Source organism: Atractosteus spatula, chromosome 5 (genome assembly GCF_055471065.1).
Source record: "Atractosteus spatula isolate fAtrSpa1 chromosome 5, fAtrSpa1.hap1, whole genome shotgun sequence".
Classification (NCBI taxonomy): domain Eukaryota; kingdom Metazoa; phylum Chordata; class Actinopteri; order Semionotiformes; family Lepisosteidae; genus Atractosteus; species Atractosteus spatula.
The window spans coordinates 10,499,968-10,527,880 of NC_142710.1; the positions used below are offsets into that span (position 1 = coordinate 10,499,968).

Here is a 27,913-nt window from a genome sequence, read left to right on the forward strand (position 1 = left end):
ACCATCTTCATAACACAACTGCCCAACTCAACAACACACTGAGAACAGCACCATCTTCACAACACACTGCACAACTGCACAACACACTGAGAACAGCACCATCTACACAACACACAGAGAACAGCACCATCTTCACAACACAACTGCCCAGCTGAACAACACACTGAGAACAGCACCATCTTCATAACACAACTGCCCAACTGAACAACGCACTGAGAACAGCACCATCTTCACAACACACTGCACACTGAGAGCAGCACCATCTTCACAACACACAGGGGGGTCAAATAGACAGGTGGTTGAGACAGACAGACAGACAGACAGGTAGTGCAGTCATACAGAGAGGTGGTCCAGCAGACAGGTAGTGCAGACAGAGAGGAAGTCCAGACAGACAAACAGGTGGTACAGACAGACAGGAAGTCCAGACAGACAGGTGGTACAGAGAGACTGGAAGTCCAGACAGACAGACAGGAAATCCAGACAGAACGACAGATAAGACAGGCAGACAGGTGGTTCAGCAGACAGGTCGCGCAGACAGACAGGTGGTTCAGCAGACAGGTTGTGCAGACAGACAGGAAGTCCAGACAGACAGACAGGTGGTACAGACAGACAGGAAGTCCAGACAGACAGGTGGTACAGACAGAAAGGAAGTCCAGACAGACAGGAAGTGCAGTCAGAAAGACAGATAAGACAGGCAGACAGGTGGTTCAGCAGACAGGTCGCGCAGACAGACAGGTGGTTCAGCAGACAGGTTGTGCAGACAGACAGGAAGTCCAGACAGACAGACAGGTGGTACAGACAGACAGACAGGCACTCACACGCACCACAGAAACAGGATGTTTCTCTCTCGCTCCTGTGTGCGACACCTCCTCCCCATCTGGAACCCAGTAGCTAGGACTACAACTCCCAGGATGCTCAGTGGTGACCCCACCATGACCTCGCGGCCCAGTGACTTGCCAGTGACCCATCCGCAACCAGGCTGTGACCCCCCGGTGACCTTGAGCTTCGATGACCCCCGTGCGTTCCAGGTGAAAAGTCTGGGGGAGCTACTGAGAGCTCTGGGGGTGTTCAGGGCCTGTTCAATACCCCCCCTGGTCAACAACTGCAGCAAGGTGAGAGACACCAGTCAGGGTGTCTGTATTAACCCCTCTCTCTCTCAGTGCAGTGTTAATGTACTGGAGTGTCCAGTCAGTGTGTGTGTATTAACCCCTCTCTCTCTCTCTCAGTGCAGTGTTAATGTACTGGAGTGTCCAGTCAGTGTGTCTGTATGAACCCCTCTCTCTCTCTCAGTGCAGTGTTAATGTACTGGAGTGTCCAGTCAGTGTGTGTGTATGAACCCCTCTCTCTCTCAGTGCAGTGTTAATGTACTGGAGTGTCCAGTCAGTGTGTCTGTATGAACCCCTCTCTCTCTCTCAGTGCAGTGTTAATGTAATGGAGTGTCCAGTCAGTGTGTCTGTATGAACCCCTCTCTCTCTCTCAGTGCAGTGTTAATGTACTGGAGTGTCCAGTCAGTGTGTGTGTATGAACCCCTCTCTCTCTCAGTGCAGTGTTAATGTACTGGAGTGTCCAGTCAGTGTGTCTGTATTAACCCCTCTCTCTCTCAGTGTGTCTGTATGAACCCCTCTCTCAGTGCAGTGTTAATGTCCTGGAGTGTCCAGTCAGTGTGTGTATTAACCCCTCTCTCTCTCAGTGCAGTGTTAATGTACTGGAGTGTCCAGTCAGTGTGTGTGTATGAACCCCTCTCTCTCTCAGTGCAGTGTTAATGTACTGGAGTGTCCAGTCAGTGTGTCTGTATTAACCTCTCTCTCTCTCAGTGCAGTGTTAATGTACTGGAGTGTCCAGTCAGTGTGTCTGTATTAACCTCTCTCTCTCTCAGTGCAGTGTTAATGTACTGGAGTGTCCAGTCAGTGTGTCTGTATTAACCCCCCTCTCTCTCTCAGTGCAGTGTTAATGTACTGGAGTGTCCAGTCAGTGTGTGTGTATTAACCCCTCTCTCTCTCTCTCAGTGCAGTGTTAATGTACTGGAGTGTCCAGTCAGTGTGTCTGTATGAACCCCTCTCTCTCTCTCAGTGCAGTGTTAATGTACTGGAGTGTCCAGTCAGTGTGTGTGTATGAACCCCTCTCTCTCTCAGTGCAGTGTTAATGTACTGGAGTGTCCAGTCAGTGTGTCTGTATGAACCCCTCTCTCTCTCTCAGTGCAGTGTTAATGTAATGGAGTGTCCAGTCAGTGTGTCTGTATGAACCCCTCTCTCTCTCTCAGTGCAGTGTTAATGTACTGGAGTGTCCAGTCAGTGTGTGTGTATGAACCCCTCTCTCTCTCAGTGCAGTGTTAATGTACTGGAGTGTCCAGTCAGTGTGTCTGTATTAACCCCTCTCTCTCTCAGTGTGTCTGTATGAACCCCTCTCTCAGTGCAGTGTTAATGTCCTGGAGTGTCCAGTCAGTGTGTGTATTAACCCCTCTCTCTCTCAGTGCAGTGTTAATGTACTGGAGTGTCCAGTCAGTGTGTGTGTATGAACCCCTCTCTCTCTCAGTGCAGTGTTAATGTACTGGAGTGTCCAGTCAGTGTGTCTGTATTAACCTCTCTCTCTCTCAGTGCAGTGTTAATGTACTGGAGTGTCCAGTCAGTGTGTCTGTATTAACCTCTCTCTCTCTCAGTGCAGTGTTAATGTACTGGAGTGTCCAGTCAGTGTGTCTGTATTAACCCCCCTCTCTCTCTCAGTGCAGTGTTAATGTACTGGAGTGTCCAGTCAGTGTGTCTGTATTAACCCCTCTCTCTCTCATACAGTGTTAATGTACTGGAGTGTCCAGTCAGTGTGTCTGTATGAACCCTCTCTCTCTCAGTGCAGTGTTAATGTACTGGAGTGTCCAGTCAGTGTGTCTGTATTAACCCCTCCCTCTCAGTGCAGTGTTAATGTACTGGAGTGTCCAGTCTGTGTGTCTGTATTAACCCCTCTCTCTCTCAGTTTAGTGTTAATGTACTGGAGTGTCCGGTCAGTGTGTGTGTATTAACCCCTCTCTCTCTCAGTGCAGTGTTAATGTACTGGAGTGTCCAGTCAGTGTGTCTGTATGAACCCTCTCTCTCTCAGTGCAGTGTTAATGTACTGGAGTGTCCAGTCAGTGTGTCTGTATTAACCCCTCTCTCTCTCATACAGTGTTAATGTACTGGAGTGTCCAGTCAGTGTGTCTGTATGAACCCTCTCTCTCTCAGTGCAGTGTTAATGTACTGGAGTGTCCAGTCAGTGTGTCTGTATTAACCCCCCTCTCTCAGTGCAGTGTTAATGTACTGGAGTGTCCAGTCTGTGTGTCTGTATTAACCCCTCTCTCTCTCAGTTTAGTGTTAATGTACTGGAGTGTCCGGTCAGTGTGTGTGTATTAACCCCTCTCTCTCTCAGTGCAGTGTTAATGTACTGGAGTGTCCAGTCAGTGTGTGTGTATTAACCCCTCTCTCTCTCAGTGCAGTGTTAATGTACTGGAGTGTCCAGTCAGTGTGTGTGTATTAACCCCTCTCTCTCTCAGTGCAGTGTTAATGTACTGGAGTGTCCAGTCAGTGTGTGTGTGTATTAACCCCTCTCTCTCTCCCAGTTGCTCTCTCTGTCTCGCTCTGTCCTGGGCGCACGTCTCTTCAGTCGCCTCATGAGGGCGACGGTGTACGCCCAGTTTGTTGCCGGGGAGACGGAGGCCGAGATCCAAGCGGCCATGGCGAAGCTGAGCATACTGGGAATGCGGCCAATGTTGGCGGTCCCCATCGAGGAGGACGTTGGGGAGACCAGGCCAGGGTCAGTGCTGCCCAGACCGTGACTGACGTCACCCCCCATCTGTCCAGAGTCTGACACACACACACACACACACACACACACACACACACACACACACACACACACACACACACACACACACACACACACACACACACCAGGTCCAATTTCCCAGAACCCAGTGTGTCAGTATTGACATGGACCTGCCAGCATGTCATGTCGTGATTGTGAGAGGGACCCACACAAACATGGGGAGAACATGCAGACTCCCCACAGTTAGCCTTAATTGCTATTACAATTGTTTTACTTACAGGGAAACTGCAAGGCTGTATATTATATACAGGATATTTCAGGGTTAGACAGCATCGGCACTGATGAGGGCATTTCAAACCACAGAGAAAGTAAAGTAAACACAGTCATGTGTAAAACCTCCGATCTGCATCTCAGAATAGAGGAAGTTTCCAGGTCTGCGCAGCGCCGTGGTCTGTGACGCACAACGAGGCCACAACACTGCCGGTGAGGTGTTGGGGCCCTGTGACACTGTCAACAAGCAGGGTTGTGAGTCCACCTCTGAATCCAGTAGACACACTGCTCTCGACTTTGAGACCGTTCTGTTGACAAATACTGCTTACTTATTAACTCTGCACGCAGATCGCCTTGGAACATCGTCACAGTGAAGTATCTGCTGCACAGCCTGTACTTACTCACTCGTTCATCGCAGTACATCAATCATGACAGAGACTAGTGAGCAGGAAGGGCTACCTCACATCACAGTACAGCAGTCAGTACAGGGACTAGTGAGCAGGAAGGGCTACCTCACATCACAGTACACCAGTCAGTACAGGGACTAGTGAGCAGGTAGGGCCTCTTCACATCACAGTACAGCAGTCAGTACAGGGACTAGTGAGCAGGAAGGGCTGTTTCACATCACTGTACATCAGTCAGTAAAAGGACTAGTGAGCAAGAGGAGCAGCTTCACATCACAGTACACCAGTCAGTAAAAGGACTAGTGAGCAGGAAGGGCTGCTTCACATCACAGTACACCAGTCAGTAAAAGGACTAGTGAGCAGGAAGGGCCTCTTCACATCATAGTACATCAGTCAGTACAGTGACTAGTGAGCAGGAAGGGCCGCTTCACATCCCAATTCGTGGGAACTCTCGATCTCGCCCGCGGTGAGACCAGGGGTTTGCTGATTGATGGAACTTAATGTTTCCTCTGCCTGCAGATCAAGCTGGAAACTTGAAGGTGAAATGTCTTCTACACAACCTGTACTTATTCACTAGTACATCTCAGTACATTAGTCTGTGCAGTGACTAGTGAGCAGGAAGGGCTGCTTCACATCACAGTACACCAGTCAGCATAGGGACTAGCGAGCAAGATGGGCTGCTTTACATCATAGTACATCAGTCAGTAAAAGGACTAGTGAGCAGGATGGGCTGTTTTACATCATAGTACATCAGTCAGTAAAAGGACTAGTGAGCAGGAAGGGCCTCTTCACATCACAATACATCAGTCAGTATAGGGACTACTGAGCAGGAAGGGCTGCTTTCACAGAATTCACAAGTTTGTGCCTTATTAGGAATTTGTAATTAATTGTTGTTGTCTGAGAAACCAGGACTGCAGTTCCCCTTCTGTGCCTGCGTGGGGGGTGGGGACGCTGTTGCCATTACACCGTTCCTGTGTGTCATCCTCCTGGTCGGAGTGACCCCCCCCCTCGCTCTCCGGTTCTCTGTCTCCAGGGAGAGGCGCTACGACGACAACCTGGCGGCCATGCTGGAGTGCATCTGCATCTCCCACAGCAACCCCTGGTCTGCAGATCCCATGATGCAACTGAAAGTGACGGCCCTGCTGAGCGCAGAGCTGTGTGTGAGTACAGGAGCAGAGAGACAGACAGGCAGAGAGACAGACAGGCAAGGTGAAAGAGAACGACAGGCAGAGAGAGAGAGACAGGTAGAGAGACAGAGAAAGGCAGATGGAGATAAAGAAGGGCAGAGAGAGAGAAATAGAGAGACAGACAGTGAGACAGGCAGACAGACAGAGAGAAAAACAGACAGACAGGTGGAGAGGAATGACAGGCAGGTAGAGAGACAGACAGACACTGACACAGACAAGCTGGCAGAGAAACAGATGGTCAGGCAGACAGAGAGGCACTGAAGAGCAGAGTCAGGCAACAGCATTAACACCCGAATTTCACTTCTCCTCAGACAAAGATATCGTCTCTCCTCGCCGACTCAGAGGAACAGTTTGACCTCAGCACCCTGCTCAGAGCCATGGAGGGACAGGTAATCACTGGACAGTGCAGTGTGAATGTACTGGAGTGTCCAGTCAGTGTGTCTGTATGAACCCCTCTCTCTCTCAGTGCAGTGTTAATGTACTGGAGTGTCCAGTCAGTGTGTCTGTATTAACCCCTCTCTCTCTCAGTGCAGTGTTAATGTACTGGAGTGTCCAGTCAGTGTGTGTGTATTAACCCCTCTCTCTCTCTCAGTGCAGTGTTAATGTACTGGAGTGTCCAGTCAGTGTGTCTGTATTAACCCCTCTCTCTCTCAGTGCAGTGTTAATGTACTGGAGTGTCCAGTCAGTGTGTCTGTATTAACCCCTCTCTCTCAGTGCAGTGTTAATGTACTGGAGTGTCCAGTCAGTTTGTGTGTATTAACCCCTCTCTCTCAGTGCAGTGTTAATGTACTGGAGTGTCCAGTCAGTGTGTGTGTATTAACCCCTCTCTCTCTCAGTGCAGTGTTAATGTACTGGAGTGTCCAGTCAGTGTGTGTGTATTAACCCCTCTCTCTCTCAGTGCAGTGTTAATGTACTGGAGTGTCCAGTCAGTGTGTCTGTATTAACCCCTCTCTCTCTCTCAGTGCAGTGTTAATGTCAGTGTCTCTCTCTCTCTACAGACAGTCAGTTTTCCAGGGCTGACAGACAGAGAGACACAGCACTTCCTATGTGGGCTCCGTAGACTGAACGCAGTGGGAGAGGTAACACACTCCAGAAGTAAGGCGTTAATCATATATGTGCTTGTGGCGTCTCGCTGGGCGACAGCGCCCCCTCAGTGAGCCCAGGCTCAGCGGGGGAACTGCAGCTCGCCCCTGCAGGCGGCCGGAGAGTCACACTGACCTCTGACCTGTGACCTGTGACCTTTCCCCCGGGTCAGCGGGCCCGCGCTCTCAGGGTCTGCGTCCTCGTCGACGCCGAGTACACCTACATGAACCCCGCCCTCAGCCTCGTCACCATGGCAATGATGAAGAAGTTCAACCAGTTGGAGGCCTGGATCTGGAACACGTATCAGTGCTACTTAAAGGTGTGGCGAAGGAGGACTCTCTCTGCGGGACTGTCTGTCTCTCCCGAGTGTCTGTGGGTATTAACCCCTCTCGCTCTCTCTGCGGGACTGTCTGTCTCTCCCGAGTGTCTGTGGGCATTAACCCCTCTCGCTCTCTCTGCGGGACTGTCTGTCTCTCCCGAGTGTCTGTGGGTATTAACCCCTCTCGCTCTCTCTGCGGGACTGTCTGTCTCTCCCGAGTGTCTGTGGGTATTAACCCCTCTCGCTCTCTCTGCGGGACTGTCTGTCTCTCCCGAGTGTCTGTGGGCATTAACCCCTCTCGCTCTCTCTGCGGGACTGTCTGTCTCTCCCGAGTGTCTGTGGGTATTAACCCCTCTCGCTCTCTCTGCGGGACTGTCTGTCTCTCCCGAGTGTCTGTGGGTATTAACCCCTCTCGCTCTCTCTGCGGGACTGTCTGTCTCTCCTGAGTGTCTGTGGGCATTAACCCCTCTCGCTCCCTCTCTGCTCCTGCAGGACTCTCTGTCTCTCCCGAGTGTCTGTGGGCATTAACCCCTCTCGCGCTCTCTGCGGGACTGTCTGTCTCTCCCGAGTGTCTGTGGGCATTAACCCCTCTCGCTCCCTCTCTGCTCCTGCAGGACTCTCTGTCTCTCCCGAGTGTCTGTGGGTATTAACCCCTCTCGCTCCCTCTGTGCTCCTGCAGGACTCTCTGTCTCTCCCGAGTGTCTGTGGGTATTAACCCCTCTCGCTCCCTCTGTGCTCCTGCAGGACTCTCTGTCTCTCCCGAGTGTCTGTGGGTATTAACCCCTCTCGCTCTCTCTGCGGGACTGTCTGTCTCTCCCGAGTGTCTGTGGGCATTAACCCCTCTCGCTCCCTCTCTGCTCCTGCAGGACTCTCTGTCTCGCCCGAGTGTCTGTGGGTATTAACCCCTCTCGCTCTCTCTGTGCTCCTGCAGGACTCTCTGTCTCGCCCGAGTGTCTGTGGGCATTAACCCCTCTCGCTCTCTCTGCGGGACTGTCTGTCTCTCCCGAGTGTCTGTGGGTATTAACCCCTCTCGCTCTCTCTGCGGGACTGTCTGTCTCTCCCGAGTGTCTGTGGGTATTAACCCCTCTCGCTCTCTCTGCGGGACTGTCTGTCTCTCCCGAGTGTCTGTGGGTATTAACCCCTCTCGCTCCCTCTGTGCTCCTGCAGGACTCTCTGTCTCTCCCGAGTGTCTGTGGGTATTAACCCCTCTCGCTCTCTCTGCGGGACTGTCTGTCTCTCCCGAGTGTCTGTGGGTATTAACCCCTCTCGCTCTCTCTGCGGGACTGTCTGTCTTTCCCAAGTGTCTGTGGGTATTAACCCCTCTCGCTCCCTCTGTGCTCCTGCAGGACTCTCTGTCTCTCCCGAGTGTCTGTGGGTATTAACCCCTCTCGCTCTCTCTGCGGGACTGTCTGTCTCTCCCGAGTGTCTGTGGGTATTAACCCCTCTCTCTCTCTCTGCGGGACTGTCTGTCTTTCCCAAGTGTCTGTGGGTATTAACCCCTCTCGCTCTCTCTGCGGGACTGTCTGTCTCTCCCGAGTGTCTGTGGGTATTAACCCCTCTCGCTCCCTCTGTGCTCCTGCAGGACTCTCTGTCTCTCCCGAGTGTCTGTGGGTATTAACCCCTCTCGCTCTCTCTGCGGGACTGTCTGTCTCTCCCGAGTGTCTGTGGGCATTAACCCCTCTCGCTCCCTCTCTGCTCCTGCAGGACTCTCTGTCTCGCCCGAGTGTCTGTGGGTATTAACCCCTCTCGCTCTCTCTGTGCTCCTGCAGGACTCTCTGTCTCGCCCGAGTGTCTGTGGGCATTAACCCCTCTCGCTCTCTCTGCGGGACTGTCTGTCTCTCCCGAGTGTCTGTGGGTATTAACCCCTCTCGCTCTCTCTGCGGGACTGTCTGTCTCTCCCGAGTGTCTGTGGGTATTAACCCCTCTCGCTCTCTCTGCGGGACTGTCTGTCTCTCCCGAGTGTCTGTGGGTATTAACCCCTCTCGCTCCCTCTGTGCTCCTGCAGGACTCTCTGTCTCTCCCGAGTGTCTGTGGGTATTAACCCCTCTCGCTCTCTCTGCGGGACTGTCTGTCTCTCCCGAGTGTCTGTGGGTATTAACCCCTCTCGCTCTCTCTGCGGGACTGTCTGTCTTTCCCAAGTGTCTGTGGGTATTAACCCCTCTCGCTCCTTCTGTGCTCCTGCAGGACTCTCTGTCTCTCCCGAGTGTCTGTGGGTATTAACCCCTCTCGCTCTCTCTGCGGGACTGTCTGTCTTTCCCAAGTGTCTGTGGGTATTAACCCCTCTCGCTCTCTCTGCGGGACTGTCTGTCTCTCCTGAGTGTTGTGGGTATTAACCCCTCTCGCTCTCTCTGCAGGACTGTCTGTCTCTCCCGAGTGTCTGTGGGTATGAACCCCTCTCGCTCCCTCTGTGCTCCTGCAGGACTCTCTGTCTCTCCCGAGTGTCTGTGGGTATTAACCCCTCTCGCTCTCTCTGCGGGACTGTCTGTCTCTCCCGAGTGTCTGTGGGTATTAACCCCTCTCGCTCTCTCTGCGGGACTGTCTGTCTCTCCCGAGCGTCTGCGGGTATTAACCCCTCTCGCTCTCTCTGCAGGACTGTCTGTCTCTCCCGAGTGTCTGCGGGTATTAACCCCTCTCGCTCCCCCTGCGCTCCTGCAGGACTGCCTGTCTGTCCTGAGCCACGACGTCGCCCTGTCTGTCCGCGAGTCCTTCTGCTTCGGGGTCAAGCTGGTCCGGGGCGCCTACATGGACAAGGAGCGGCTTCTGGCCAGTCAGGGTGGCCGGCCGGACCCCGTCCACCAATCCTGGGAGAGCACCAACCGCAGGTGACTTCCTGTGTGCAGCTGCGCTGTCGTGTTGCGATTCCGACACAGAATCTCGTTCTCTGCTCTCGTACTGCGCTGCCTGGCCCCACGCTGCGTTGTCTCGTGTTCTCACCTCACCCCCCCACCCCCCCACCTCGGCTGCGCGTTGCTGTGCAGTGTGTGGAGTATTGTGCGGCGGCGGCGGCGGCGGCGGTGCTCCGCAGTTGTGGCGTAACGCGACCCTGTGACCTCTCCTTGCGCAGCTACGACCGCTGCCTGGACACCATGCTGGCGCTCGTCTCCCAGCATCCCGAGAGGTACAGGATCATAGTGGCCACCCACAACGAGGAGTCGGTCAAGCGCGCCGTCCACAGGCAAGTGTGCAGGGTTCACGGGGTCTCTATCACAGCCTGTGTCGATCTCTCTGTGTGAGGAGTGTCTCTGGGGTCTGTATTAGGGTCTGTGTTCATCTCTGTGTGTGAGGAGTGTCTCTGGGGTCTGTATTAGGGTCTGTGTTCATCTCTCTGTGTGAGGAGTGTCTCTGGGGTCTGTATTAGGGTCTGTATTCATCTCTCTGTGTGAGGAGTGTCTCTGGGGTCTGTATTAGGGTCTGTATTCATCTCTCTGTGTGAGGAGTGTCTCTGGGGTCTGTATTAGGGTCTGTGTTCATCTCTCTGTGTGAGGAGTGTCTCTGGGGTCTGTATTAGGGTCTGTATTCATCTCTCTGTGTGAGGAGTGTCTCTGGAGTCTGTATTAGGGTCTGTGTTCATCTCTCTGTGTGAGGAGTGTCTCTGGGGTCTGTATTAGGGTCTGTGTTCATCTCTCAGTGTGAGGAGTGTCTCTGGGGTCTGTATTAGGGTCTGTATTCATCTCTCTGTGTGAGGAGTGTCTCTGGGGTCTGTATTAGGGTCTGTGTTCATCTCTCTGTGTGAGGAGTGTCTCTGGGGTCTGTATTAGGGTCTGTGTTCATCTCTCTGTGTGAGGAGTGTCTCTGGGGTCTGTATTAGGGTCTGTGTTCATCTCTCTGTGTGAGGAGTGTCTCTGGGGTCTGTATTAGGGTCTGTATTCATCTCTCTGTGTGAGGAGTGTCTCTGGGGTCTGTATTAGGGTCTGTGTTCATCTCTCTGTGTGAGGAGTGTCTCTGGGGTCTGTATTAGGGTCTGTATTCATCTCTCTGTGTGAGGAGTGTCTCTGGGGTCTGTATTAGGGTCTGTGTTCATCTCTCTGTGTGAGGAGTGTCTCTGGGGTCTGTATTAGGGTCTGTGTTCATCTCTCTGTGTGAGGAGTGTCTCTGGGGTCTGTATTAGGGTCTGTGTTCATCTCTCTGTGTGAGGAGTGTCTCTGGGGTCTGTATTCATCTCTCTGTGTGAGGAGTGTCTCTGGGGTCTGTATTCATCTCTCTGTGTGAGGAGTGTCTCTAGGGTCTGTATTAGGGTCTGTGTTCATCTCTCTGTGTGAGGAGTGTCTCTGGGGTCTGTATTAGGGTCTGTGTTCATCTCTCTGTGTGAGGAGTGTCTCTGGGGTCTGTATTAGGGTCTGTGTTCATCTCTCTGTGTGAGGAGTGTCTCTGGGGTCTGTATTAGGGTCTGTGTTCATCTCTCTGTGTGAGGAGTGTCTCTGGGGTCTGTATTCATCTCTCTGTGTGAGGAGTGTCTATGGGGTCTGTATTAGGGTCTGTATTGATCTCTCTGTGTGAGGAGTGTCTCTGGGGTCTGTATTAGGGTCTGTGTTCATCTCTCTGTGTGAGGAGTGTCTCTGGGGTCTGTATTAGGGTCTGTATTCATCTCTCTGTGTGAGGAGTGTCTCTGGGGTCTGTATTCATCTCTCTGTGTGAGGAGTGTCTATGGGGTCTGTATTAGGGTCTGTATTGATCTCTCTGTGTGAGGAGTGTCTCTGGGGTCTGTATTAGGGTCTGTGTTCATCTCTCTGTGTGAGGAGTGTCTCTGGGGTCTGTATTAGGGTCTGTATTCATCTCTCTGTGTGAGGAGTGTCTCTGGGGTCTGTATTAGGGTCTGTATTCATCTCTCTGTGTGAGGAGTGTCTCTGGGGTCTGTATTAGGGTCTGTGTTCATCTCTGTGTGAGGAGTGTCTCTGGGGTCTGTATTCATCTCTCTGTGTGAGGAGTGTCTCTGGGGTCTGTATTAGGGTCTGTATTGATCTCTCTGTGTGAGGAGTGTCTCTGGGGTCTGTATTCATCTCTCTGTGTGAGGAGTGTCTCTGGGGTCTGTATTAGGGTCTGTATTGATCTCTCTGTGTGAGGAGTGTCTCTGGGGTCTGTATTCATCTCTCTGTGTGAGGAGTGTCTCTGGAGTCTGTATTAGGGTCTGTATTGATCTCTCTGTGTGAGGAGTGTCTCTGGGGTCTGTATTAGGGTCTGTATTCATCTCTCTGTGTGAGGAGTGTCTCTGGGGTCTGTATTAGGGTCTGTGTTCATCTCTCTGTGTGAGGAGTGTCTCTGGGTCTGTATTGGGGTCTGTATTAATCCCTACATCTCTTCTCTTTTAGGATGACTGAACTGGGGATATCTAAGGTCTCTGGCTCAGTGTGCTTTGGACAGCTGCTGGGGATGTGTGACCATGTTTCTCTAACACTCGGTAAAACTGTCAAATCTGTTGTACTGCTCCTGACAAACACACCTGAGTTCTTCCTCCTTTTGGTACAACTGTCCTCTTACTGTCCACTCCTCCCTCTTACTCCTCCCTCCATCTTTTCTACAATAAATGTCCAGTCAGTGTGTCTGTATGAACCCCTCTCTCTCTCAGTGCAGTGTTAATGTACTGGAGTGTCCAGTCAGTGTGTGTGTATTAACCCCTCTCTCTCTCAGTGCAGTGTTAATGTACTGGAGTGTCCAGTCAGTGTGTGTGTATTAACCCCCCTCTCTCAGTGCAGTGTTAATGTGCTGGAGTGTCCAGTCAGTGTGTGTGTATTAACCCCCCTCTCTCAGTGCAGTGTTAATGTGCTGGAGTGTCCAGTCGGTGTGTCTGTATTAACCCCCCTCTCTCTCAGTGCAGTGTTAATGTACTGGAGTGTCCAGTCAGTGTGTGTGTATGAACCCCTCTCTCTCTCAGTGCAGTGTTAATGTACTGGAGTGTCCAGTCAGTGTGTGTGTATTAACCCCCCTCTCTCAGTGCAGTGTTAATGTGCTGGAGTGTCCAGTCAGTGTGTGTGTATTAACCCCCCTCTCTCAGTGCAGTGTTAATGTGCTGGAGTGTCCAGTCGGTGTGTCTGTATTAACCCCTCTCTCTCTCAGTGCAGTGTTAATGTACTGGAGTGTCCAGTCAGTGTGTGTGTATGAACCCCTCTCTCTCTCAGTGCAGTGTTAATGTACTGGAGTGTCCAGTCAGTGTGTCTGTATGAACCCCTCTCTCTCTCAGTGCAGTGTTAATGTACTGGAGTGTCCAGTCAGTGTGTGTGTATTAACCCCTCTCTCTCAGTGCAGTGTTAATGTACTGGAGTGTCCAGTCAGTGTGTGTGTATTAACCCCTCTCTCTCTCTCAGTGCAGTGTTAATGTACTGGAGTATCCAGTCAGTGTGTCTGTATTAACCCCTCTCTCTCTCAGTGCAGTGTTAATGTACTGGAGTGTCCAGTCAGTGTGTGTGTATTAACCCCTCTCTCTCTCAGTGCAGTGTTAATGTACTGGAGTGTCCAGTCAGTGTGTGTGTATTAACCCCTCTCTCTCTCTCAGTGCAGTGTTAATGTACTGGAGTATCCAGTCAGTGTGTCTGTATTAACCCCTCTCTCTCTCAGTGCAGTGTTAATGTACTGGAGTGTCCAGTCAGTGTGTGTGTATTAACCCCTCTCTCTCTCAGTGCAGTGTTAATGTACTGGAGTGTCCAGTCAGTGTGTCTGTATTAACCCCTCTCTCTCTCAGTGCAGTGTTGATGTACTGGAGTGTCCAGTCAGTGTGTGTGTATGAACCCCTCTCTCTCTCAGTGCAGTGTTAATGTACTGGAGTGTCCAGTCAGTGTGTGTGTATTAACCCCTCTCTCTCTCTCTCAGGGCAGCTGGGTTATCCAGTGTACAAGTCGGTTCCTTATGGCTCGGTTGATGACACGGTACCCTACCTGGTGCGCCGGGCCCAGGAGAACCGAACCGTCCTGCAGGGAATCAGGAAGGAGCGAGGCCTGCTGAGGAGGGAGCTGTGGAGGAGGGTGCTGAGGAGATAGAGAGAGAGAGACAGGGGGAGAGAGAGAGAGACAGGGAGGGAGAGAGAGACAGGGAGAGAGAAAGCTAGAGAGAGAGAGAGACGGGGGAGAGAGAGCGAGAGAGACAGGGCAAGAGAGAGAGAGAGATGGGGAGGGAGAGAGAGAGAGAGACGGGGAGAGAGAGACAGGGAGGGAGAGAGAGAAAGAGAGAGGAGGGGAAAGAGATGAGAGAGGGAGAGAGAGATAGGGACAGAGAATGCAATGGAGAGAGAGAGGGAGAGGGAGAGAGATGAAGACAGTCAGAGAAAGAAGGGAGCTCAGGAAGACAGGTTAGCAGAGTGGCAACACTGATTGTACCCATCGGTCATGCTAATAAAGCACCTTGAATTGAATTGAATTGAGACAGACACACCGACAGAGTATCGGACACAGAGAGTCAGACAGACAGGCGAGCTCGCTGAGGGCGCCCCGTTTCCTGCTCCTGCCGACAGCCCAGCACCCCACGAGCAGACCTGATCAAGACCAGCCATGTGGAGTTCACTGACTCGATCAATACAGCGTCGTGTGTTTACTGATCAGTACAATAGAGAGTTTACTGACTCGATCAATACAGCGTCATGTTTTTATTGATCAATACAATGGAGAGTTTACTGACTCGATCAATACAGCGTCATGTTTTTATTGATCAATACAATGTAGAGTTGTAACGATCAGTACAGTGTCGTGTGTGTATTGATCTGATCCAGACCAGCGGCTCTCTCCTGATCACAGCCAGACCAGACCAGACCAGTGGTGTTCCTGGGCAGGCAGGGGTGCTGGGAGTCTGTTTCCTGGAGTGTCACACCCCTGCAGAGCCGCCCAGAGGAAACGGGCTCATTAACACCCAGGCGCTAACGATCACAGGAGAACGCCTGCCCCACCCCCGACACCCCCCTGAGAACGGATGTGCTGGGGGATTGGTGTTGAGCCAGACTGGCTCACAGACACAGTCGCACTGTTCACACCTGACCTTGACAGACCGAGGTGGAGACAGAGCCACCGAGACACACGGGCAGAGAGACAGAGCCACTGAGACAAGCAGATGGAGAGACAGATGGGCAGACAGGAAGCACACCAGCACAGCACTGTGTCCAGTTTAATAGAAACCCACAATTCACACACCCCCCCCTCCTCCCCGGCATGAACACACCAGCACAGCGCTGTGTCCAGTTTAATAGAAACCCACAATTCACACACCCCCCCTCCTCCCCGGCATGAACACACCAGCACAGTGCTGTGTCCAGTTTAATAGAAACCCACAATTCACACACCCCCCCTCCTCCCCGGCATGAACACACCAGCACAGCGCTGTGTCCAGTTTAATAGAAACCCACAATTCACACACCCCCCCCTCCTCCCCGGCATGAACACACCAGCACAGCGCTGTGTCCAGTTTAATAGAAACCCACAATTCACACACCCCCCCTCCTCCCCGGCATGAACACACCAGCACAGCGCTGTGTCCAGTTTAATAGAAACCAACAACAGGAGAGTGAATTCACACACCGGGGCAGAGCTGCATCACAAACTGCCAAGTCACAGACACGCAGCCCCGGCTCCGTCACTGTCCTCCACAGCCAGCGGGTTCGAGGCCAGTCTTCTCCCGGGGGGCGGGGCTGGTGGGGCCCCCAGAGTCCTGAAGCGCGGGAGGAGCTGCGGCCCCCGGCCCCACGCACAGGCGGGGCTGAGGCATCCTGGGATACGTGTACGCTGGGGCTGAGGCATCCTGGGATACGTGTACGCTGGGGCTGAGGAATCCTGGGATACGCACAGGCAGGCCCGAGGCATCCTGGGATACGTGTACGCTGGGGGCGAGGCATCCTGGGATACGTGTACGCCGGGGCTGAGGAATCCTGGGATACGTGTACGCCGGGGCTGAGGAATCCTGGGATACGTGTACACTGGGGCTGAGGAATCCTGGGATACGCACAGGCAGGCCCGAGGCATCCTGGGATACGTGTACGCTGGGGGCGAGGCATCCTGGGATACGTGTACGCTGGGGCGAGGCATCCTGGGATACGTGTACGCTGGGGTGAGGCATCCTGGGACAGGCGTGGGCGGGGGGGGGGTCCTGTCAGGGCCGCTGCCCTGTGCCGCCCGGCGAGCGCCAGCGCCCTCTGGTGGACAGCAGGGGTGCGACCGCCCACCGGCTCAGAACAGGGCCCTACCGGCCCCCACGTCCAGGTAGGCCCCCGAGGCGTGGGGCTGCCCGCAGAGGTGCCTGTACTGGAGCCCGAAGGCCGCGCGGGGGTCCTGCCAGCAGCGCAGGGGGTAGCCGGGAAAGGGGTCGGGGTACCTGGCCGGGGGGTAGAGGGCAGGAGGAGGAGGAGGAGGAGGAGGAGGAGAGCAGGGAAGAGGCGGCTCTGGGCTCGGGAGGAGGGCCGCCTGCTGCACCGCCAGCTCCAGGGGGTAGGGGGCGCCCTGCAGCACAGGGGGCCGCGGCTGGGGGGCCGGCGGGCGATGCCCCCCTGTCTCGGCCGGGGGGCAGGACAGGGGCAGGTAAGTCTGGGGAGGGCTGTAGTGAGGGAGGAGAGAGTGTGGGGAGCTGGGGAGAGAGAGGAGGAGGGAAAAATATTATTCAAATTACAATAATAAATATGACAATAACAGAGAGCAGACCAGGAGAGAGGAGAGAGAGGAGCAGACCAGGAGAGAGGAGAGACAGAGAGAGCAGACCAGGAGAGAGGAGAGAGAGGAGCAGACCAGGAGAGAGGAGAGAGAGGAGAGAGAGGAGCAGACCAGGAGAGAGGAGAGAGAGGAGAGAGAAAGAGAGAGAGGAGAGAGAGGAGCAGACCAGGAGAGAGGAGAGAGAAGAGAGAGAGGAGCAGACCAGGAGAGAGAAGAGAGAGGAGCAGACCAGGAGAGAGGAGAGAGAGGAACAGACCAGGAGAGAGGAGAGACAGAGAGAGCAGACCAGGAGAGAGAAGAGAGAGAGAGGAGCAGACCAGGAGAGAGGAGAGAGAGGAGCAGACCAGGAGAGAGGAGAGAGAGAGAGGAGCAGACCAGGAGAGAGAAGAGAGAGGAGAGAGAGGAGCAGACCAGGAGAGAGGAGTAGACCAGGAGAGAGAGGAGAGAGAGGAGCAGACCAGGAGAGAGAGAGAGGAGAGAGAGAGGAGCAGACCAGGAGAGAGGAGTAGACCGGGAGAGAGAGGAGAGAGGAGAAAAATATTATTCAAATTACAACAACAACAATAATAATAAGTAATAGCAATAACAGAGGGAGACCAGGAGCGAGGAAGAGGAGGGAGAGAGGGGCAGATCAACAGATCAATAATAATGATGATCAGACCAGGAGACCAGACCAGGAGCGAGGAAGAGGAGGGAGAGAGAGGGACAGATCAACAGATCAATAATAATGATGATCAGACCAGGAGACCAGACCAGGAGCGAGGAAGAGGAAGAGGAGGGAGAGAGAGGGGCAGATCAACAGATCAATAATAATGATGATCAGACCAGGAGACCAGACCAGGAGCGAGGAAGAGGAAGAGGAGGGAGAGAGAGGGGCAGATCAACAGATCAATAATAATGATGATCAGACCAGGAGACCAGACCAGGAGCGAGGAAGAGGAAGAGGAGGGAGAGAGAGGGACAGATCAACAGATCAATAATAATGATGATCAGACCAGGAGACCAGACCAGGAGCGAGGAAGAGGAAGAGGAGGGAGAGAGAGGGGCAGATCAACAGATCAATAATAATGATGATCAGACCAGGAGACCAGACCAGGAGCGAGGAAGAGGAAGAGGAGGGAGAGAGAGGGACAGATCAACAGATCAATAATAATGATGATCAGACCAGGAGACCAGACCAGGAGCGAGGAAGAGGAAGAGGAGGGAGAGAGAGGGGCAGATCAACAGATCAATAATAATGATGATTAGACCAGGAGACCAGACCAGGAGCGAGGAAGAGGAAGAGGAGGGAGAGAGAGGGGCAGATCAACAGATCAATAATAATGATGATCAGACCAGGAGACCAGACCAGGAGCGAGGAAGAGGAGGGAGAGAGAGGGACAGATCAACAGATCAATAATAATGATGATCAGACCAGGAGACCAGACCAGGAGCGAGGAAGAGGAAGAGGAGGGAGAGAGAGGGGCAGATCAACAGATCAATAATAATGATGATCAGACCAGGAGACCAGACCAGGAGCGAGGAAGAGGAAGAGGAGGGAGAGAGAGGGGCAGATCAACAGATCAATAATAATGATGATCAGACCAGGAGACCAGACCAGGAGCGAGGAAGAGGAAGAGGAGGGAGAGAGAGGGAGTGAGAACGGATGAGAGGAATAAACTCTCGTAAGAACAGCAATGAAGCTGCAGCATCAGGCCGTCATGAGGCCCTGGGCGCGGTCAGGAGACCCACCTGGCCAGCAGTGCGTCCTGAGGGGCCACGGGGCCCCCCTGCCTCCCCGCCGGCCCGGGGCTCAGCAGAGCCAGGGCCTCGCCTGCGCCGGGCGGCCGGGGGAAGGCGCAGCTGGGGCTGGGGTCGGCCAGGCCGGGGAGGCCCAGGTCCTGCAGGGCCGTCTCCGCCAGGGCCTCGGTGGAGTCGCAGGGGGCCGACACTGGGGGGGAGAGAGAGGGGGCGGGGGGGAGAGATGGTGAGACAGAGAGAGAGGCAGGGGGAGATGGTGAGACAGAGAGAGAGGCAGGGGGAGAGATGGTGAGACAGAGAGAGAGGCAGGGGGAGATGGTGAGACAGAGAGAGGGGGCGGGGGAGAGATGGTGAGACAGAGAGAGAGGCAGGGAGACAGAGAGAGAGGCAGGGGGAGAGATGGTGAGACAGAGAGAGAGGCAGGGGGAGATGGTGAGACAGAGAGAGAGGCAGGGGGAGAGATGGTGAGACAGAGAGAGAGGCAGGGAGACAGAGAGAGAGGCAGGGGGAGATGGTGAGACAGAGAGAGAGAGGGAGTGAGACAGAGAGAGAGGCAGGGGGAGATGGTGAGACAGAGAGAGAGGCAGGGGGGGAGATGGTGAGACAGAGAGAGAGGCAGGGGGAGATGGTGAGACAGAGAGAGAGGCAGGGGGAGATGGTGAGACAGAGAGAGAGGCAGGGGGAGATGGTGAGACAGAGAGAGGGGGCGGGGGAGAGATGGTGAGAACGAGAGAGAGGCAGGGGGAGAGATGGTGAGACAGAGAGAGAGGCAGGGGGAGATGGTGAGACAGAGAGAGAGGAAGGGGGGGAGATGGTGAGACAGAGAGAGAGGCAGGGGGAGATGGTGAGACAGAGAGAGGGGGCGGGGGAGAGATGGTGAGAACGAGAGAGAGGGAGTGAGACAGAGAGAGAGGCAGGGGGGGAGAGATGGTGAGACAGAGAGAGAGGGAGTGAGACAGAGAGGGAGACAGAGGCAGAGAAAGGGAGAAAGAGAGTGAGCAAGAGGGAGAGAGGGAGAGAGAGGGGGGGGAGACAGAGGCAGAGACGTCACGACAGCAGAGGCAGGCGCTGGAGCTCACCGGGGTCGAGGGGTCCGGGCTCCTGCGCCGCCGGCGTGCAGATGAGCTTCCTCTTGCGTCTCGCCTCTCGCACCCTGGAAACAGAGGCAGCAGGGTGAGGGGGGCGTCTGCCCACAAGGGCGGCGCTAGAGCTCACACAGAGGAGCGACGCCGCGCTCACAACACCGAGCACACCGACAGAGCCAGCGACACTGCAGGAGGAGGGCAGGTACGGTTCATTAATTACCCTAGAGACACTGCAGGAGGAGGGCAGGTACGGTTCATTAATTACCCTAGAGACACTGCAGGAGGAGGGCAGGTACGGTTCATTAATTACCCTAGAGCCAGTGACACTGCAGGAGGAGGGCAGGTACGGTTCATTAATTACCCTAGAGCCAGGAGGAGGGCAGGTACGGTTCATTAATTACCCTAGAGCCAGAGACACTGCAGGAGGTGGGAAGGTACAGTTCAGGAGGAGGGCAGTATGTCAGACAGCAGTCGGGGGGCAGTATGTCAGAGCAGGAGGAGGGCAGTATGTCAGACAGCAGTCAGGGGGCAGTATGTCAGAGCAGGAGGAGGGCAGTATGTCAGACAGCAGTCGGGGGGCAGTATGTCAGAGCAGGAGGAGGGCAGTATGTCAGACAGCAGTCGGGGGGCAGTATGTCAGAGCAGGAGGAGGGCAGTATGTCAGACAGCAGTCGGGGGGCAGTATGTCAGAGCAGGAGGAGGGCAGTATGTCAGAGCAGGAGGAGGCAGTATGTCAGAGGAGGAAGAGGGCAGTATGTCAAACAGCAGTCAGGGGGCAGTATGTCAGAGCAGGAGGAGGGCAGTATGTCAGAGCAGGAGGAGGCAGTATGTCAGAGCAGGAGGAGGGCAGTATGTCAGAGCAGGAGGAGGCAGTATGTCAGAGGAGGAAGAGGGCAGTATGTCAGAGCAGGAGGAGGGCAGTATGTTAGACAGCAGTCGGGGGGCAGTATGTCAGAGCAGGAGGAGGCAGTATGTCAGAGCAGGAGGAGGGCAGTATGTCAGACAGCAGTCGGGGGGCAGTATGTCAGAGCAGGAGGAGGGCAGTATGTCAGAGCAGGAGGAGGGCAGTATGTCAGACAGCAGTCGGGGGGCAGTATGTCAGAGCAGTCGGGGGGCAGTATGTCAAACAGCAGTCAGGGGGCAGTATGTCAGAGCAGGAGGAGGGCAGTATGTCAGAGCAGGAGGAGGCAGTATGTCAGAGGAGGAAGAGGGCAGTATGTCAGAGCAGGAGGAGGGCAGTATGTCAGAGCAGGAGGAGGGCAGTATGTCAGACAGCAGTCGGGGGGCAGTATGTCAGAGCAGGAGGAGGGCAGTATGTCAGAGCAGGAGGAGGGCAGTATGTCAGACAGCAGTCGGGGGGCAGTATGTCAGAGCAGTCGGGGGGCAGTATGTCAAACAGCAGTCAGGGGGCAGTATGTCAGAGCAGGAGGAGGGCAGTATGTCAGAGCAGGAGGAGGCAGTATGTCAGAGGAGGAAGAGGGCAGTATGTCAGAGCAGGAGGAGGGCAGTATGTCAGAGCAAGAGGAGGGCAGTATGTCAGAGCAGGAGGAGGGCAGTATGTCAGACAGCAGTCGGGGGGCAGTATGTCAGAGCAGGAGGAGGGCAGTATGTCAGAGCAGGAGGAGGGCAGTATGTTAGACAGCAGTCGGGGGGCAGTATGTCAGAGCAGGAGGAGGCAGTATGTCAGAGCAGGAGGAGGGCAGTATGTCAGACAGCAGTCGGGGGGCAGTATGTCAGAGCAGGAGGAGGGCAGTATGTCAGAGCAGGAGGAGGGCAGTATGTCAGACAGCAGTCGGGGGGCAGTATGTCAGAGCAGTCGGGGGGCAGTATGTCAAACAGCAGTCAGGGGGCAGTATGTCAGAGCAGGAGGAGGGCAGTATGTCAGAGCAGGAGGAGGCAGTATGTCAGAGGAGGAAGAGGGCAGTATGTCAGAGCAGGAGGAGGGCAGTATGTCAGAGCAGGAGGAGGGCAGTATGTCAGACAGCAGTCGGGGGGCAGTATGTCAGAGCAGGAGGAGGGCAGTATGTCAGAGCAGGAGGAGGGCAGTATGTCAGACAGCAGTCGGGGGGCAGTATGTCAGAGCAGGAGGAGGGCAGTATGTCAGACAGCAGTCGGGGGGCAGTATGTCAGAGCAGGAGGAGGGCAGTATGTCAAACAGCAGTCAGGGGGCAGTATGTCAGAGCAGGAGGAGGGCAGTATGTCAGAGCAGGAGGAGGCAGTATGTCAGACAGCAGTCAGAGGGCAGTATGTCAGAGCAGGAGGAGGGCAGTATGTCAAACAGCAGTCAGGGGGCAGTATGTCAGAGCAGGAGGAGGCAGTATGTCAGAGCAGGAGGAGGGCAGTATGTCAGACAGCAGTCGGGGGGCAGTATGTCAGAGCAGGAGGAGGCAGTATGTCAGAGCAGGAGGAGGGCAGTATGTCAGACAGCAGTCGGGGGGCAGTATGTCAGAGCAGGAGGAGGCAGTATGTCAGAGCAGGAGGAGGGCAGTATGTCAAACAGCAGTCGGGGGGCAGTATGTCAGAGCAGGAGGAGGGCAGTATGTCAGACAGCAGTCGGGGGGCAGTATGTCAGACAGCAGTCGGGGGGCGCTGGTCTCACCTCTTGCTGTTCATTCCATTCTCCCTGAAGCCCTTCGCAAACGGGTTCGACTGGATCTTCAGCTCGGTGATCTGAGGCACAACAACAGCAACACCACTGAGTGGCCCACACCAGCACAAAGCAGGAGTGTGTGAGAGTGTGTGAGAGAGTGTGTGAGAGAGTGTGTGAGAGAGTGTGTGAGAGAGTGTGTGAGAGAGTGAGAGTGTGAGAGAGAGAGTGTGAGTGTGGAGAGTGTGTTTGTGAGAGAGTGTGTGACAGAGAGTGTGAGAGAGAGTGTGTGAGAGAGAGTGTGAGAGAGTGAGTGTGAGAGAGAGAGTGTGAGAGAGAGTGTGTGAGAGAGTGAGTGTGAGAGAGAGTGTGAGAGAGTCTGTGTGAGTGTGAGAGAGAGAGTGTGTGAGAGTGTTAGTGTGTGAGAGAGTGAGTGTGAGAGAGAGAGTGTGTGAGAGTGTGTGAGAGAGTGTGTGTGAGAGAGTGAGTGTGAGAGAGAGAGTGTGTGAGAGTGTTAGTGTGAGAGAGTGAGTGTGAGAGAGAGTGTGTGAGAGAGAGTGTGTGAGAGAGTGAGTGTGAGAGAGAGAGTGTGAGAGAGAGAGTGTGAGAGAGAGAGTGTGAGAGAGAGTGTGAGAGAGTGTGTGAGAGAGTGTGTGTGAGACTGAGTGTGAGAGTGTGAGAGAGTGTGAGAGAGTCTGTGTGAGTGTGAGAGAGAGAGTGTGTGAGAGTGTTAGTGTGTGAGAGTGTGTGTGAGAGAGTGAGTGTGAGAGTGTGTGTGAGAGAGTGAGTGTGAGAGAGTGAGTTTGAGTGTGAGAGAGAGAGTGTGTGAGAGTGTTAGTGTGTGAGAGTGAGTGTGAGAGAGAGTGTGTGAGAGAGTGTCTGTGAGAGAGTGTGTGTGAGAGAGTGTGTGTGAGAGAGAGAGTGTGAGAGAGAGAGTGTGAGAGAGTGTGAGAGAGTCTGTGTGAGTGTGAGAGAGTCTGTGTGAGTGTGAGAGAGTGTGTGAGAGTGTTAGTGTGAGAGAGTGAGTGTGAGAGAGTGAGTGTGAGAGAGTGTGTGTGAGAGAGTGTGTGTGAGTGTGAGAGAGAGAGTGTGAGAGAGTGAGTGTGAGAGAGAGAGTGTGAGTGTGAGAGTGTTAGTGTGTGAGAGTGTGTGTGAGAGAGTGTGTGTGAGAGAGAGTGTGTGAGAGAGAGTGTGAGAGAGTGTGTGTGAGAGAGTGAGTGTGAGAGAGTGAGTGTGAGAGAGAGAGTGTGAGAGAGTGTGTGTGAGAGAGAGTGTGAGAGAGTGAGAGAAAGTGAGTGAGAGAGAGAGAGTGTGTGTGACAGCAGGTGTGCGACAGCGTGTCTGTGCGCGGGGTACGCCGTGACCTCTGACCTTCTTGTTCTGGTAGGCGGTGACAGTGAGGAAGACGGTCTCGGGGAAGGAGTAGGACCAGCGCAGGCCCCAGTGGGAGCTGTAGACGTCGCTGGCCTGGACCACATGGAACCGGGGCTGGTAGCGGTGCAGAGAGTGGAGTATGATCTGAGAGAGAGAGAGGGGTCACACAGCGCCTCTGTACCAGCTGCTCCCAGCACAGGCCCTGCTGAGCCCCTGAGCCACACCGACACCAGCCAACAGCACAAGACACACAACACTGCCTCACACACACACACAAGAGCTGAGCCCAAAACACAGCCCCTGAGCCACACCGACACCAGCCAACAGCACAAGACACACAACACTGCCTCACACACACACACAAGAGCTGAGCCCAAAACACAGCCCCTGAGCCACACCGACACCAGCCAACAGCACAAGACACACAACACTGCCTCACTCACACACACAAGAGCTGAGCCCAAAACACAGCCCCTGAGCCACACCGACACCAGCCAACAGCACAAGACACACAACACTGCCTCACACACACACACACACACACACAAGAGCTGAGCCCAAAACACAGCCCCTGAGCCACACCGACACCAGCCAACAGCACAAGACACACAACACTGCCTCACACACACACACAAGAGCTGAGCCCAAAACACAGCCCCTGAGCCACACCGACACCAGCCAACAGTACAAGACACACAACACTGCCTCACACACACACACACAAGAGCTGAGCCCAAAACACAGCCCCTGAGCCTCACCGACACCAGCCAACAGCACAAGACACACAACACTGCCTCACACACACACACAAGAGCTGAGCCCAAAACACAGCCCCTGAGCCACACCGACACCAGCCAACAGCACAAGACACACAACACTGCCTCACACACACACACACAAGAGCTGAGCCCAAAACACAGCCCCTGAGCCTCACCGACACCAGCCAACAGCACAAGACACACAACACTGCCTCACACACACACACAAGAGCTGAGCCCAAAACACAGCCCCTAAGCCACACCGACACCAGCCAACAGCACAAGACACACAACACTGCCTCACACACACACACACACACAAGAGCTGAGCCCAAAACACAGCCCCTGAGCCACACCGACACCAGCCAACAGCACAAGACACACAACACTGCCTCACACACACACACAAGAGCTGAGCCCAAAACACAACCCCCTGAGCCACACCGACACCAACCAGCCTCAGGACAGCACTGCTAGAGCACCACAACCCAGACTCCATCACATCACAGCACAACACACACAACACACAACCAGCCTCAGGACAGCACTGCTAGAGCACCACAACCCAGACTCCATCACATCACAGCACAACACACACAACACACAACCAGCCTCAGGACAGCACTGCTAGAGCACCACAACCCAGACTCCACCACATCACAGCACAACACACACAACACACAACCAGCCTCAGGACAGCACTGCTAGAGCACCACAACCCAGACTCCACCACATCACAGCACAACACACACAACACACAACCAGCCTCAGGACAGCACTGCTAGAGCACCACAACCCAGACTCCACCACATCACAGCACAAAACACACAACACACAACCAGCCTCAGGACAGCACTGCTAGAGCACCACAACCCAGACTCCACCACATCACAGCACAACACACACAACACACAACCAGCCTCAGGACAGCACTGCTAGAGCACCACAACCCAGACTCCACCACATCACAGCAAAACACACAACCAGCCTCAGGACAGCACTGCTAGAGCACCACAACCCAGACTCCACCACATCACAGCACAACACACACAACACACAACCAGCCTCAGGACAGCACTGCTAGAGCACCACAACCCAGACTCCACCACATCACAGCACAACACACACAACACACAACCAGCCTCAGGACAGCACTGCTAGAGCACCACAACCCAGACTCCACCACATCACAGCACAACACACACAACACACAACCAGCCTCAGGACAGCACTGCTAGAGCACCACAACCCAGACTCCACCACATCACAGCACAACACACACAACACACAACCAGCCTCAGGACAACACTGCTAGAGCACCACAACCCAGACTCCACCACATCACACACAACACACAACCAGCCTCAGGACAGCACTGCTAGAGCACCACAACCCAGACTCCATCACATCACAGCACAACACACACAACACACAACCAGCCTCAGGACAGCACTGCTAGAGCACCACAACCCAGACTCCACCACATCACAGCACAACACACACAACACACAACCACCCTCAGGACAGCACTGCTAGAGCACCACAACCCAGACTCCACCACATCACAGCACAACACACACAACACACAACCAGCCTCAGGACAGCACTGCTAGAGCACCACAACCCAGACTCCACCACATCACAGCACAGATCAAACAGCAATATCTCACACACTGGGACACACGCACGCACACACACACACACACACACACACACACACACACACACACACACAACTGGAATGCCACAGAACCCTGAACCGACAACACACACAGGAACAGACAGTCACTCACGTGGCCCTGCATGTCCAGGGTGTTGTTGGTCAGCTTGACGCGCTGGAAGGAGATGGGGCGGCTCATCCAGTGAGCTCCGGAGGCCGGGGAGTCTGGGTGGATGAAGACGCGGTCCGGGAGGCGTGGCTCGGCCTTGCCCACCGCCTCCCAGGAGCCCCCCTGCCAGCGGTACCGGGAGCCGTCCACCGGGACGATGTCCATCAGGAGCAGGTAGCGAGCAGAGCTGTCCAACCCCGATACCTGAACCCGGCAGTGAGGAAACATCCTCCTGAGAGAGAGAGAGACACTCCAGTACATTAACACTGCACTGAGAGAGAGAGAGGGGTTAATACACACACACTGACTGGACACTCCAGTACATTAACACTGCACTGAGAGAGAGGGGTTAATACACACACTGACTGGACACTCCAGTACATTAACACTGCACTGAGAGAGAGAGAGGGGTTAATACACACACACTGACTGGACACTCCAGTACATTAACACTGCACTGAGAGAGAGAGGGGTTAATACACACACACTGACTGGACACTCCAGTACATTAACACTGCACTGAGAGAGAGGGGGGTTAATACACACACACTGACTGGACACTCCAGTACATTAACACTGCACTGAGAGAGAGAGGGGTTAATACACACACACTGACTGGACACTCCAGTACATTAACACTGCACTGAGAGAGAGAGGGGTTAATACAAACACACTGACTGGACACTCCAGTACATTAACACTGCACTGAGAGAGAGAGGGGTTAATACGCACACTGACTGGACACTCCAGTACATTAACACTGCACTGAGAGAGAGAGAGAGGGGTTAATACAGACACACTGACTGGACACTCCAGTACATTAACACTGCACTGAGAGAGAGAGGGGTAAATACAGACACACTGACTGGACACTCCAGTACATTAACACTGCACTGAGAGAGAGAGGGGTTCATACACACACACTGACTGGACACTCCAGTACATTAACACTGCACTGAGAGAGAGAGGGGTTAATACACACACTGACTGGACACTCCAGTACATTAACACTGCACTGAGAGAGAGAGGGGTTAATACAGACACACTGACTGGACACTCCAGTACATTAACACTGCACTGAGAGAGAGAGGGGTTAATACAGACACGCTGACTGGACACTCCAGTACATTAACACTGCACTGAGAGAGAGAGGGGTTAATACACACACACTGACTTCTCATTACCGTCCAGTCTTGGTGATGATCATCTCCGTCCCCAGACTGCTGAACTGTTTCCACAGGTCCCTGTTCTCCAGCTCCATGTTCACGGGGCCACGCCCACTCTCCGCCCCCTGGTCGGCAGTGGGCGTGGCCAGCCCGCCGCTCAGTCCCAGGGGCATCGGGGCGGGGGGCGGGGCCAGCACCTTCAGCGACGCATCACAGGTGGGCGGGAACAAGGGGTCGAATCGGGGGAGGGTGGGCGGAGCCTCCAGATCTGAGGGTCAGGTCATGAGAGTAACACTCAGAGGGGAACACACACACATGACACGGGCCAGGCGGTAAAAATCCGATACTGGCTTTTCCCTGCACAGTCTGTGCGTTAGCAGGTAGGAGGTGGACAGCATGATGGAGCAGCCCGGAGACACTTTGCTCAGCTCCAGACGTGCGGTGCTGTCTGTGTGGAGTTTGCATGTTCTCCCTGTGTTCACGTGGGCTTCCTCCGGGCTCTCCGGTTTCCTCCTGCGTGTCCAAAGACATGCTGGTAGGCGAGTTGGCTTCTGGGAAATTTGCCCCTGGTGTGTGTGTGTGTGTGCGTTTGTGTGCGCGTGTGCGTGTGTCCTGTCCAGGGTGAACCCTGCTTTGCACCCATTGCCTGCTGGGATAGACTCTGGCTCCCCTGTGACCCTGAATTGGATGAAGCTGTTATAAAATATC

At 54.3% G+C, this 27,913-nt stretch overlaps 1 protein-coding gene across 1 annotated transcript; it reads left to right on the plus strand.

Annotated features, from left to right (window-relative positions):
- Window positions 1-689: 689 nt before the first annotated feature.
- On the plus strand, window positions 690-14,111 carry prodh2 (proline dehydrogenase 2). Its single transcript, XM_088915325.1, has 10 exons — window positions 690-1,112; window positions 3,584-3,777; window positions 5,497-5,623; window positions 5,962-6,039; window positions 6,649-6,729; window positions 6,906-7,052; window positions 9,708-9,874; window positions 10,117-10,227; window positions 12,359-12,447; window positions 13,854-14,111. Exons 1-10 carry the CDS (start codon window positions 837-839, stop codon window positions 14,018-14,020), a joined length of 1,437 nt encoding a protein of 478 aa, XP_088771451.1. The 5' UTR covers window positions 690-836; the 3' UTR covers window positions 14,021-14,111.
- The last annotated feature ends 13,802 nt before the right edge of the window (window positions 14,112-27,913 follow it).

Bases quoted from the DNA above. Each gene is read 5' to 3' on its own strand.
- prodh2 (XM_088915325.1), top strand. From the start codon at position 837: ATGTTTCTCTCTCGCTCCTGTGTGCGACACCTCCTCCCCATCTGGAAC. The intron at 3,778-5,496 runs GTCAGTGCTGCC...CTCTGTCTCCAG, and splicing joins GTTGGGGAGACCAGGCCAGG to GGAGAGGCGCTACGACGACA. The intron at 6,040-6,648 runs GTAATCACTGGA...CTCTCTCTACAG, and splicing joins TCAGAGCCATGGAGGGACAG to ACAGTCAGTTTTCCAGGGCT.